Source organism: Arachis duranensis, chromosome 1 (assembly GCF_000817695.3).
Source record: "Arachis duranensis cultivar V14167 chromosome 1, aradu.V14167.gnm2.J7QH, whole genome shotgun sequence".
Classification (NCBI taxonomy): Eukaryota; Viridiplantae; Streptophyta; class Magnoliopsida; order Fabales; family Fabaceae; genus Arachis; species Arachis duranensis.
Window position 1 is genome coordinate 10,723,624 of NC_029772.3, and position 15,094 is coordinate 10,738,717.

The 15,094-nt window shown below is 29.1% G+C and overlaps 2 protein-coding genes across 2 annotated transcripts; both read left to right on the forward strand.

Annotated features, from left to right (window-relative positions):
- Positions 1-5,200: 5,200 nt before the first annotated feature.
- On the forward strand, positions 5,201-6,498 carry LOC127747547 (uncharacterized). Its single transcript, XM_052261579.1, has 2 exons — positions 5,201-5,535; positions 5,610-6,498. Exons 1-2 carry the CDS (start codon positions 5,201-5,203, stop codon positions 6,496-6,498), a joined length of 1,224 nt encoding a protein of 407 aa, XP_052117539.1.
- Positions 6,499-6,501: 3 nt separating this feature from the next.
- Positions 6,502-7,293, forward strand: LOC127747548 (uncharacterized). The gene has a single exon (XM_052261581.1). The coding sequence runs from the start codon at positions 6,502-6,504 to the stop codon at positions 7,291-7,293; it is 792 nt and encodes a 263-aa protein (XP_052117541.1).
- The last annotated feature ends 7,801 nt before the right edge of the window (positions 7,294-15,094 follow it).

Sequence of the window (15,094 nt, forward strand, 5' to 3'; positions counted from 1 at the left end):
TGGCACTACCAGTTTCATTTTTAACACAATCCTCAGTTCCGGCATTCATATCCCCAACGTCAACTTTGGTAGCCTCATTTGTCACAGTCTCTTCAGTCACAGCAGCTTCATTCACATTATGCTCACCTATAACATTACTTTGCTCCTTTGGCTTTCTTGGCTTTTTAATCCTCTCCACCCCATGTTCACAATCGCATCTAACCCTCCTTTGATCATTCTTTATGTACCTAATTTTTCTCCCCTCAAAAATTACATGATCCTTAAGAGCATTCTTAAAACTTTCAATTGTGGCAAACTCCATTTCCAACTCAAAGTTTACCTCCCCAAATCCAACACCTTCATTAAATTGAGAAAATTCATACCTATCTCTCTTATCTTCAGAGCTTTCCGGAGTTAATAATGTCTCTGATTCATACTCAAAAATTGGATCTTCTTCTTCAATATTTTCCTCAGCCTCATCTTCACCACTACTGTTAGTAGCTTTAGCAGCATTGGCAGCCTCAAAATTTGGCAATCCAGCCTTTGTTCTAACAATTTTTGGCCCATTTGCAGTTGGGCCAGATGAAATTGACCCATGACCTTTTTGTCCAGCATTTTTTGGAGCCCTAATGTTGGGCTTAGCAGAAACAGCAGCCCTTGACATGTTTGGGCCTGCATACTTTGATCCAGAACCAGTAGCTCCATTAGTGTTTGTCTTGATTGTACTTGGCCCATCTGTAGCTTTCTTATTCTCTTTTAAAGCCTTCCTTCTTGCACCTGTATTCCTCTGTGAACTCTGCATTCCTACACCACCTTCTATTTTTTTTTGCCAACTTTTCTAGTATTTCTCTTCTCAATCAAACAATCTGAGTCACTATCTTCATCCTCAAATCCTGCTGGGGGTGGTCTATATGGTTCATCCTCTGTCGTTTCATACCCGTCATCACTAGACTCCTCCTCAACATCTGCATCAGCATCAAAGTTCAAATTGATGTCCTCTGGTGGAGTAACCATTATTGGGTGATCGAAATATAAATAAAACTCGTCAGTCTCCTGGTTCATCTGTTTATTTTCACGCAAATGATTAATCTCCAAATCTCTTTTTATAGGGTGCAGCCCCCTCTCCAAGTCAGGAGCCTTAGGATCAAACCAGTACATAGCCTTGTAATCTAAATAGCCTAAACCTTTGAATAGAGTTTCCAGGGCAAAGAAGCATATGAGGTCAATATCCATCTTAGGAAATTTGTTAACTTTTCCATCAATATATAGAAGAACTCCCTGGTTATCCCTTACAAAATGTCCACCGTGGTGGAAAACAGGAACTACATAATCCTCCATCTAACTGCAAGTACAACATACTTGAAATCAACAAACAGAATCATCAAACCCTAAACTACTCTATTTTGAGAATTTTGGTAACTGAACCCTAACCAAACACTATACAGTCACAACATAACAACCAAACCATTATACTCCATAATTATCACAGAACAGAAACTCAAAATCCAACATACTCTGTAATGGTGACATTCAGCATTGTACTTAACTAATTTAAAATTCCATAAACCTAATCAACATAAGAAAGAGAATACAAGCTCACCTTCCTCAATGAGCGTGTTCAACGATCGTAACATCCACTTCCCTCTGTCTTACGCGCCAATTATTGCTTCTGTTTCGGGAGCGACGCATCAACAGAGTCACCCAATGCTACCGTTGGTGATCGAATTCTTCAGCTGCTCTGGGAGATTAGGTGCGAGGGATTGATAGCCACCTTCTCTGTAACAGTTTGAAGAATGTGTGGGGTTTGGTTTCTATTTGAATAGAAAGGGGTTGAAGTTGAGAAGAAGAAGCCTGACCTTGTGTCTCCCACTAAAACTCAACGTACGTTTGGTTCCAATCTCTAAACGATGCCATTTTGATGAGGTGGCTGGGGACTAATTTGTCCTTGTATGACACCTGTTCTTATTGCTGGACACACTGGAGAGTAACTGTGCCACTTCAGCTTTTTCCGGTGGCATAAAATGGAGAAATGGGTCTGGGGATTGTTTTGGCCACCGGAGATAAACCATGGGGACTAATTTGGGTATTAATTTTTTTCGGGGACTAAAACGTCCGATTTTAAAATCATTGGGGACTGATTTGGGTAATTACTCTTTGTTTTTTTAATATGTTTAACACAAATGAAAAATAATTTTGATTTTTTGTTTTTTTAATATGTTTTTGTTTTGTTGTTTCAATTATTTTAAACTATAAAATTAGAATTAATTGAATTCTAAAATTTAATTAATTTAAAAGGGTATTTTTGTCTAATTAAATAAATAAAGGATGTTTAAGTCTTAAAATAAATATTTTTTATTTTTATTTAATTAAAGGGGTATATTAGTAAAAATGCTGATATAATATATATTTAAAAAAAATTAATGCTGATATAGAAAAAAATGCCACATAATTTATTACTGTTTGTACATATTTTAAACGTATCGGTACGTATGAATTTATCATCGTATCGTAACAAACACCTCATTATTAATTGTGTTTGTCACTGTCTACAAGTTAAATAATTGTGTTTAATTAGCATAGTGTTATTAGAAAAATTCCATGTCACTTTAATAAGCATGCTCTAATTGACTTCTAAATCAATTTTATGAATCAATTGTATTACTTTCGTTGAATATGATTGTGGCTGATTATTCCTTCAAGGTCCATTCATCATGATGAAATGCCTTTGATTAATTAAGAATAGCGTGCGTGGTCGTTAATTATATTATTAGAAGACTAATATCAAGTAAATGCTTGAAAGAATATTGGAATATAGAGTGCATCGACCCCCAAAAAATTACTCCACCTGTCCCTGGATATTTAGTGTGTGTTTGGATTACAGTTTATAAACAGGAATTTGCATAAATTTGATTTTGCAAACTTGATTTTGATAAAAAATAAATTTGTGTTAAAGTGATTTATGTTTGATAATTTTTGTATCAAAATTGATTATAATAAAATAAATGTTGTTTAGTTTATACCATTTAAAATCACTTTTAGATAAAAAATTACTAAAATAGACTTTAACTTAAATAATTTTTTTATATTATCCTATCATTTTAATTTAGATATTTAAATAGATGTTATTTGCTGCTTTTGTCTTTAGAGATTCATTGTTACTCATTGTTCTATTAGAAAAAATATAAATTTTAGATATATATATATTTATTTATATATGTTAAAGAATATTTAATCAAATATGTTACATTTTTTAAGTATTAACGTAAAAATATTATTTTAGTATTTTTTTATATCGTACTCTTATTCTAGTATTCTCAATAATCTTATTCTTAATATTAATTTGGAATCAAATATTTATGATTTTATTATTATCTATGATTAATTTTTTATTTAATTTATTTTTTTAATAGAATTATAATCTATATTATAAAAAATTACATTAAAACATAATATACGAGAATTATAATTATAAAAAAGAGTACTAAAAATAATAAAAAAATTAAATATTTACTTTATAGTAATTAAAACAAATTTGAAAGTTTCTAGATGATCTTTTTATATACGATATTTTTAGTATTTTTAGTATTTTTTTAGTATGTTATAATTTTTTACTATTATTATTATTTATAGCTAAATTTTTTATTTAATTTACTTTATCTAATAAAATTAATAAATCATATTATAAAAAGATAATAACAAACATAATACACAAAAATCACAATTATAAAAGTGTATAATATCAAACAAACAGTTGAAAAAAATAAAAATAATAAATAATAAAAAAATATAGCTCATATAAATAAAAATAACAAGAATCCTATAAATAATATAATAACATACATGAAGGATAAAGTTGGTAAAATGTAAATAGATGGTTAGTATCCATGACTAAAAGTTCATTAGTAAAACGCAGAAGCTTAAAATAATTGTTTCTTGTAAACGTGGTTTTGGTAGAAAAATCACTTCTGCGGTCATAAAAAAGATTTGACAAACAAAAAAATTGAAGCTTTCAAGAAGTCTACACATACTTCTTCTCTTCCAACGAATTTTCCAAACACAAACATCTACTTTTGTTTCTAGAATTACAAGTTGGCCATTTTAATACAAAAAATATTCTCAAGAGATATATTTTTTATTTTTATATGTCCCAAATACCCTATAAAAGAAACTAGATTTCAATTTCTTGATTTGAACAAAACAAAGATCAATTCCTCAAAGAATTCCAATTTTTTTAAATAGCCCAAAAATAATTATACTTATGCTAAAAACTAAATTCAATATTTTCATCTTTTTGTGTTCCTTTTTGTCAATTAATAAACATTTATTTGTAGGTATATAAATAACACAACTTTATATATGTGATGAATGCGGCCAACATGCTTTATTTGAACAAAAAAAAAAAATGACTTATTTTAGTTGAGGTCGTTATTCATTCTCCGGTATTAACAAATCTCTAAATTAAAGTGACAATACCAAAAGCTAAAAAAGGTGTCTTAAAAGAAAGTAACTACATGTCTACATGGTGAAAGATTTATTATTTAGCTTGGTTCAGTCAATAACTTTTTAATATTTTATTCCCATTCTTCTTGAATAATCTCATATATGTCCCTCTGCAGTCCTCCACCATTTTCTCTAATTTTTGCACTATTCTAGCTTAAATTATTCTAGCTGTCTCTAAAATGTTACTCAATTTTCAGTTAAATTTTATATTTATTTAAAATATAAAAATATTAAATCTTAAAAATATTATTATAAAACAAAATAATTCTTTTACCGAAAGACAAATCCATCTTAAAAATTTTCTAAAATAATAAAAATTTGTTAAAAAACTAAAATTTCTCAATTTAAATTCTTTAAAAACCAAATTACTCTATTTTTAGGGTAAAAAACCTAAACAAGCCAAAAGGAGATCAATTTGACACAAATAAACCAAAGCAAAATCTGATTCATCAATCAACCAACGGACATTTCTATATAGTTCGAACCAAATAGGTTCGAACTCACTTTGCACATAATTCGAACCAAATAGGTTCGAATTACACGTATAGACCAAAGCAACATAATTCGAACCAAATTGGTTCGAACCATAACTTGATAATTCGAACCTAATAGGTTCGAATTACACTGAGCATATTTCGTACCAGAATGGTTCGACTTAGTGAGGACCAGCGCTGTATATATATGGTCTGAACGTCAGTTGCTATCATTAGAGGTGGTTTACATGGCTAGTGAGGAGAGTTTCGGAGTGTTGGTTCACCACAGAGGATCCATTAAGAAGAAAACTCGTTCCGGTGTGAAGTTCACTGATAAGGATCCTCTCTGTATTATCGTCACGCCTACGACGAGGTATGAGGACCTTGTTAGCTCTGTACTGCTGAAACTTGGTCTGGAAGGTGTGAAACGGGTTAAGAAATTTTTTTATCGATTTTCAATCACGGTGCTCCAGAACACCGTAAAGTACGATTGTTTCACGATCGGGAGTGATGAGGACTTGCAGGTCATGTTTCATTGTCGCCGGCAGTTTCCAGAGGTGAGGACACCAGAACTGTTGGCAAAGTTGGTTGACGCGGTGTCCAACTCGGGGGTTCGAACCGTAATACCACCACTTTAGCCACGGTTGCCGGTTCTAGCTCCAGACCTGTCGTTGCATCTTCCTCCGTCCCTACGTACGAGCCACCTGTCCAACCTGTCGCCTCCCCTTCGTTCGCTGTTGATCTCCACGAAAGTGTAGGCGACGAGGTCGGACAAGGGGAGTATCTGCCGACATCTTTACAGTGTGCTGCACCGGCTTGTGTTGGAGATGGATTCTTGGATGATCCAGAGGACGATGATATCGAGCCGAATATGATTGCTGATGACAGTGGAGATGATGTTGGAGCAAGTGATCCTGCTGGGGTGGGCGGTGGTTCTAGCTCCGGCACGCAGCAGTACCCTCCACATTTTTCCTCTTTGGACTTGGATGCCATGAGGCAAGAGGGGGTTGCTGGGCAGCCGGTTGGATTTGGCGCTAGAGATGCTAAAGGGTCTGCAGGTTTGACAGAGTTTCAGGTTGGTCAGCAATTTTCAGATAAAGAAGAGGCCCTGTTAAGTGTCAAGACTTACAGCATCCGGCGAGGGGTACAGTACAAGGTCGTGGAGTCTGACTATCGCCGGTATGTGGGCAAGTGTTCTGAGTTCGGCAATGGGTGCACATGGTTGATTCGGCTCAGTCTCCGACAGCGCAAGGGGATTTGGGAGGTCAAACGTTACAACGGACCGCATACTTGTCTCGCCACCTCCATTTCCAGTGACCACAGGAGTTTAGATTATCATGTGATATCGGCATTCATTATGCCAATGGTTAGGGCTGATGCATCCGTCAGTATCAAGGTGCTCCTAAATGCCACCGCCGCACACTTTGGGTTTAGGCCGACTTACAGGAGGGTCTGGTTGGCGAAGCAGAAGGCTGTTGCCCTCATCTATGGTGACTGGGATGAGTCGTACAACGAGCTCCCAAGGTGGGTGTTAGGTGTCCGGTAGACGATGCCTGGTACTGTTGCAGTGCTAAGAACGAGCCCTGTTCGTGTCAGTGGACAGTTGGACGAGTCTCGAGCTTATTTTCACAGACTATTCTGGACCTTTCCACCATGTATCGAGGCATTCCGTCATTGTAAGCTCCTTGTTAGTATTGACGGCACCCATCTGTATGGCAAGTATGGGGGAACGTTGCTTGTCGCGATTGCACAGGACGGGAACTCCAACATACTCCATGTTGCCTTCGCATTAGTCGAGGGTGAGAATGCTGAGTCGTGGTCTTTCTTTCTCTCCCACCTGCATGAGCATGTCACACCGCAGCCGGGTCTACTGGTTATCTCGGACAGGCATAACGGCATCAAGGCCGCCCTTGAGGCTCCTAACGGAGGCTGGTTACCTCCGTTTGCATACTGGGCATTCTGCATTCGACATGTTGCGGCAAATTTCGCCCTCATCTTCAAGGGCAAAGACGCAAGGAGGCTACTTGTGAATGCGGCGTACGCTAAGACCGAGGTCGAGTTCCACTACTGGTTTGATATTCTTAGGTCCGAAGACCCGGCGATGTGTGACTGGGCTAACCGGATTGAGTATTCCTTGTGGACACAACATTGTGATGAGGGGCGTAGATTCGGACACATAACGATGAATATATCTGAATGTGTGAACTCGATCCTCAAGGGTGTCAGAAATCTTCCTGTGTGCTCCCTAGTGAAGGCAACATACGGAAGGTTGGCCGAATTATTTGTTCGCAAAGGGAGGGAGGCTGAAGCGCAGATGGAAACCGGACAACAATTTAGTTAGCACTTGGTGAAGTGTATAGAGGCCAACTTGAAGACAGCTAGGTGCTTCACGGTTACTGTGTATGAAAGGGATAACTCCGAGTTCACCGTCGCAGAGACAACTCCGACTGGTTCTTTCTCACTGGGTACCTACAGAGTCTTGCTTGCATCTCACACATGTGACTGCGGATACTTCCAGGCACTTCATTTCCCTTGTCCCCACGCACTGGCATGCTGTGCCTACTCACGGCTTACATGGGAGCCTTACGTCCACCAGGTGTATCGTCTTAGTTCGGTCTTCAGTGTGTATCAGATGGGTTTCACACCTCCCATTCCGGAGGGTTTTTGGCCACCATATGACGGGCCGACTGTCATCCCTGACCCCAATAAGAGGCGTGCGAGAGAGGGTCGTCCCAGGTCCACTCGGATACGGACCAATATGGATGAGGCAGATCCGAACCGGCCAAAGAGATGTGGGCTTTGTCGGCAGCCCGGCCACACACGTCAGAGTTGCCTACAGCTCGGAGGAGCAGAGCACACACGGGGGCATGATTAGGTGTATTGGTGGCTTTGGTACTTTTGTTATTTCAATTTCGCGTTTAGATTCCACTATTATCGGTTTTCTTATTTGTAGTTGGTGACTGATAAAATTTGTTAACGTTAGTGCGATGTACTTTGAATGGATTTTTAGTTAATGAATATGTTTTGTCACCGCAGTTTTAAACGAAATGTATGTCTAATGAACACCGACAAAAATAACTGTACGAGTCTTATTAAGACATGATGCGGATTCTATGTTCGTAACTTAAATTGCTTGCTGGAACGAATTCTTACTAATTCAAATCAACATATTTTGAATTACTTGGTAAATATATGCTAATAGGTTCGAATTATCAAGTTCGAATTATGTTGCTTTGGTCTATACGTGTAATTCGAACCTATTTGGTTTGAATTATGTGCAAACTGAGTTCGAACTTATTTAGTTCGAACTATATAGAAATATCCGTTGGTTAATTGATGAATCAGATTTTGCTTTAGCTTATTTGTGTCAAATTGATCTCCCTTTAGCTTGTTTAGGTTTTTTACCCCTATTTTTATAAAGATTTAAAGTATAGAAAACTGATTTTTAGTCAGTGAATACTAAATAACTTTAGAGTTTATGATTTATAATTTAGGATGCAAGACTAAGAGTTTATTATTTAAGATTTAGAAATTAAGATAAACAAAATCATTTTAAAAAAATTAACAAACGTTAGCTAAAAAAATTGATTCCCTAACTTATATTACTCTTTTACATTATTAATTAGGATTATTTAAAATTTAGAATATAAAATTATTGTCTAAAGTTTAACCAACTCTATTTTTTTAATAAAAAATATTATTTGTACATTAAAATTAACTACTAAAATTAATTATCATATATTTATGTATAAATAAATATATGTGTAGTTTAATTTATTTTTAATATATATTTTATATTCTAATGTATATTCTACTTTATTTAGTGACTAATTTTGATATATATCTAATATGATTATTTTTTAATACTACGTATAAAAATATATTTATTGGCCAAAAATAAAAAATATTATTTATATATTAAAATTAACTGTTAAAATTAGTTATTATATATTTATATTATAATTTAATTTATTTTTAATATATATTTTATATTAATGATTGCTTTTAGTAGTTAGTATTAATGTACAACTAATAGCGACAAATATTGGCTCAAAAAGATAAGTTTTATGGGTTAGGTAGCATTCTAAAACTTGCTTAAAGAATCCATAGTGACATAAACAGTCGATCGTGTACGCTGATTAACTCTTCTATTCACACGCACTAATTTAAATATAGAATTTAATCGCATGCAAATGGTCAATAAGTAGTAATGCATGTTTGACCCACTGTTAATAACTTAAAGCATCCACACCAATTGAATTATAAATACCCTCTTTTGTCTTCTTTAATTTTCATGCTTCATTCTATCACGAGCTTCAATATAATTTTTCTTCTTCTAAACTCTACTTTGAATTTTAACTTCACTGCTAGGTTAATAAGTGATGGCATCAGTTCTCTGCTTCTCTTGCATGGAGACATCGACGTAACCGTTTCCGAGGTTCATCAGCCCCACACCCTTAAATCGGTTTGTCCTGTTTCTATGGATCCTTAGCTCTATACCTCTCTTTTATTTCCTTTTCTTTGCATTAATCTCATTCATATAATATATCAGTATTGTTTTATTGTTTTACAAATTTATAATTTTATTATTATTTTACAGTAATGTTAAGAAGACAAAAAAAAGTTAAAATTTATTTTATTTTTTATTAATAAATATTAAATAAAATAAATTCTAACTATTTTTTATTAATATTTTTTTGTTATCAAATATTTCTGTTATTTTAAATATGAATCTACAATAAATTAGTTTGAGATCATACTTACCAAATTGATATATAATTCAAAAAATAAGGGATCTAATACTCAACACATTTATTTGCTGGTATTTTCAAATTTAAGAGATAGATCAAAATCAAATCTATTCTATTATATAAAAATAGGATGTCTGCATTTAATGATGAAGCTGACATGACATATTTCGGAGAGTATTTTTCAATTTAATTGTTTTAACTCATTTAATACAATTTATTGCACTAACTTAATTATATCAACTAATTGATTTGATCACAAGCCCTAATCGCTTGTACGCAGAGTTTTTCATTAATTATAATTCGTTATATTAGTGAATTAGTCTTTTCATTTATAAAGTCTAAAATAAAATAAATAAATTGTTATTTATTCTAATTAAATTTGTTTATATATTATATATGAATTAACGTCTATTCTATTATATAAAAATCGAATTTTTACATTTAATGATGGAGCTGACGTGGCATGCTTCTGAGAGTGTTTCTCGATTTATTTTTTTAACTCATTAAATATAATTTATTATGAGATTAATTATATCAACTAATTGATTTGATTAGATATTTAAATATTACATAATTATTATAATTTATATCAATTTGTTTTAATAGTATTTTCTAATTTATTTCTTTTAATATTTTGGTAGTATTTTTTAATTTATTAAATCAAATTCGGTATAAATTATGTATATTAATTAATTGATTTGATTAAATTATTAATAATTAAAATAATAAATCTATAAATAAAATAAGCAATTGAGATATTTTTAACTAATAATTAAATCAAATTAAATTATATGTATTGAGTCAAATTCAAATAATGTGAATTAAATACTAAACTAAAATATGATCATTTCTTGCTTATTCAAATTAAATGCAATAAATTCAAATTAACTTTGTTAGATAATCATGATTTTCTGGTCTTCTATATATAGACGGTCAAACAAAATTATAAGAATCATCATTTTTATCGCTCTTGCTATTTTAACTCTTCTTTTTTTCTTTTTTTTCTTTATGTAAAATTTCTTTTATGGATAAATGAGAAGGTATGGATGAATAATATTTCGTTGATTATTTGTTTATAACTCGAAAATGTCTCAATTTAAGCATTACTATTGCTGATGGAATTGGATGACAATATGCTCGGCATACTTGCAACTTAAGAAATTAGGTCATGTGCTCGAGGTGCACCGATGCAAACTTTTGGAGCTGCCGACTACTGCTGAATTCATTGTATAGCTGGAGCAAATTATGATATAGTAAAAAAAACGTTTATGCATGCATGTTATTCTTCTTTATATATGCATCCCTCTATTTTTACAATTCACATCATTATATATTAGATTCTTTTTGACATTATTTAAATTTGATATTTTTTTCTATTTTTACGCTTCTAATTATTTTTTATCTTAATATTTTGTTCTCATCAATTTCTAAATTTTATTTTAGGTTAACTTTGTAGTTTAAATATAATCATTTATGTCATTATTGAATGTTATGAAATTGACCAGATATTAACAATAAATAATTCGAAAAAAGTATTTTTTGGAACAATTCACCTAAATTTAAATTGTTACGTTAAACAGATGATAATAAATATTTTTGTATTAAATCTCTTATAAAAAAACTTATAGAAATGTTATGTTATATAATATAATTTGATTATATATTTTTTTATCTTCAATCTAAATTATTTGAATTGGCATACCATTTATTTTTAAATTTAATTAAATATCTAAACATCTTATAATTTAATANNNNTTTTTAATAATATTTTTATTTATTAATATATTATTTTTATTATTTGAGTATTAATAATGCGTTAGAAATTTTTCATTGTATAAGTTATTTCGAGAAAAAAATGATAAAATTTGATTTATAAAAATTTAAAATTGAGTGTTTTCTATGATTAAGCTCAAATTTTAATTTATTTTTTATATTATATAAATATTAAATTTTTTATTAAACACTTATTTGTTTATGATAGGATATTATATATAATTTTTATATTGACAATTAAATTTCAATTGCTACACAAAAATAATATATTTTAGATAATTGTATATTTTTTGTTATTTTAAAAATCATGATATATTTTTAAAATTATTTAATTATGTTTATTCTTTTAAAAAGATTGCTATTATTAGAAAACAACTAATATTTATAATAGTCTAAAATTAAAAAAATAAAAATCACAAAATATTAATATTCTGAATTTTTGAAGTATAAATCTTAAAATAAATATATATGATTATGATTATGATTAATGGTTATAATTGGAGTTTTTATTTTATTCTAATTTTTTTCAAAACATATTTTCCTTATTTAAGTTTTATTTTTTTATTGATTGCTCTTTTTTTGGTATACTTAACTATTATTAATTTATATCAATTAAAATTTATACCTTGAATAAAATAGTTATGTATCTAAAAAAAATAAACAAAAAAATATTTTTATTTTTAGTAAAAATTTATGTCACTTTAACTTTTTTTTACATCACATCTTATATTTTTATTATATTTATAAGAGAGTTTTTATTCAAATTAAGAAAATTTTTTAGTTATTTTTCTTTCTTTTAGTTTTAAATATTATTTACTAATATAATAAAAAAGTAAAAATAACAATAATTACTCACATAATTAAAATAGATATCCTAATATATATATGATCCTATGTATACCAAGAATTATTATATATAATAAATAATTATTTATTTTTTATAATTACTATTTATAAAATTTATTACATAATTTTCTCCTCTTAATATCAATATTTAATGAATATAAGATACAAACATACAAAACAAATATCTTAAGTCATCATGTAAAATAAGAAGTATAATAGTGCAAATACTTACTTATTTATCTATTTATCTATTCTATTATATAAAAATTGGGTTTCTGCACTTAATGATGAAGCTGACGTAGCATACTCCAGAGAGTGTTTCCCGATTTAATTATTTTAACTCATTCAATACAATTTATTACAATAACTTAATTATATCAACTAATTGATTTGATTGGATATTTAAATATTAATATAATTTATTATAATTCATATTTCTTAATTAATTAGACTACGTTAATTGTAATTCATTGTATCAGTGAATTGGTTTTTTCATTTATGAAGTCTAAAATAAATAATTTATTGTTTATTCTAATTAAATTCATTAAATTGGATGACACATAGCAACGCACACGGCAGCAGAGCAGACACAACAACGACAATGACTGGGCAGGTGGAATAACGGCGACGAGATGGAAGTTGCATGTTCTTCTGCATTCGAAAGCAAGTCAAGTAATATTCTACTCTTCTGAGTTTTTGGGAGTGAAGTCACAGAATTGAGGACAAGAAAAGTTAGGTGGCTATTTGGTTTTTCAAGGCTTTTTTTTGTTATAGATTTTTAAATACCTAAAAGAGCACCGTATTAAAGATTGTATATCATTCATTTCTTTTTTTTAATGTAGATGAATATAAAATAGATTAAAAATCATCTACGAGAAAGTTAAATGTAGACAAATATATTATTATTATTATTATTATCATTATTATTATTGTAATTGAATAAATTAAAAAATTAATTAAAAAACATCCTTATCCTTGAATTTAACTCTATCTATTATGCAAAATCTCTATTTATATGATTTAATTTTCATTATATCTAGATTACATCTCATTAATAATTATAGATAATTTTTTTTATTAATTGCATTTTAAGTTTTCAATTATATGTCAGAATTAATTTTTTTTATCTAAAGTTAATGTAAAAAATAAAAAAAATTCACATCAAGTTATCTAAACTCTAGAGTCATTAATAACTTTTTTGACCAATAAGATGTCATTAATAATCTTCTCTAAAAGTTTAAGTTGCATAATATAATTAGATAATTTTAATAAGAATAATATCACGTATTCAAATTTATCTATCTATTTTATTATACAAAAATCGAATTTTTGTATTTAATGATGAAGTTGACGTAGCATACTTCTAAGAATGTTTTCCGATTTATTTCTTTTAACTCATTAACTATAAGTTATTACGATAAACTAACTATATCAACTAATTAATTTGATTAAATATTTAAATATTATATAATTTATTGTAATTTATATCAAATTGATTTGGTAGTATTTTTTAATTTATTTATTTTAATATCTGTTAGTATTTTTAATTTATTTCTTTTAATTTATTAACCCAAATTTATTGTGTGTACTAATTAATTAATTTGATTAATTTATTAGTCATTAAAATAATAAATCTATGAATAAAATAGGCAACTGAGATATTTTCAACTAATAATTAAATCAAATCAAATCATATATATTATGCTAAATTTAAATCATGTAGTGAATTAAGGACTAAATTAAATAAATACAAATTAATTTCGTTAGATAATCATGGTCTTTTGGTACTAATTCAATACACTTTTTGTATTTACAAATAAATTATTGTCTACTTCAATATATGAAATTTTTATGAATTTTTTATTGCGCAATTCACTTTAACACAAATAAATTAATTTATAAAAATTTAAACTTGAACGCTTGCTATGATTAAACTCAAACTTTAATTTATTTTGTCATATTTTATATAAATATTAAATTCTTTCATTAAACACTTATTTAATTACGAACTGATATTATATATTACTTTATATTGACAATTAAATTTTAATTACTACACAAATATTATATTTTAGGTAATTATATATTTTTTTGTTATGTTAAAAATTATTATATAATTTTAAGATCATTTAGTTATGTTTATCTTTTTTTATTGTCATTATTGGAGAGTAACTAATGTTTGTGATAGTATAAAATTAAAAAATAAAAATACAAAATATTAATATACTGTGTTTTTGAAGTATAAATCTTGAAATAAATATATGTAATTATAATTAATGATCATAATTAAAAGTCTTTATTTTATTTCAATTTGTTCAGGACATGTTTATCTTAAATTTTATTTTTTATTAATTAGTATTTTTTTGTACATTTAATTATCATTAATTTATATAAATCAAAATGTATAACTTAAAAAGATAGATACGTGTCTAAAAAATTTAAAAAAAAATATTTTTTTTGTTAGTAAAAAATTTATGTCGCTTTAGTTTTTTTTTTTTTGCATCATATCTTACATTTTTACCATAAGTTAGAGGTAAATTATTAAATATAAATTATATTTACTACTTATTACCCTAATTAGAATTCATTAAATTCGATTTATATGGAAATGTAAATGGAGATAACTAGGTAACGTTATTGGGTTTAGGGGATTCAGATAATTTTAGGGTGATTTTGATTTATCAACGTAAATTAGCCTAATATATGATATTAGTTATTGTTATATATAATAGAATAGATCACATATTTATGCATTATTTAGATTAGAAGAAT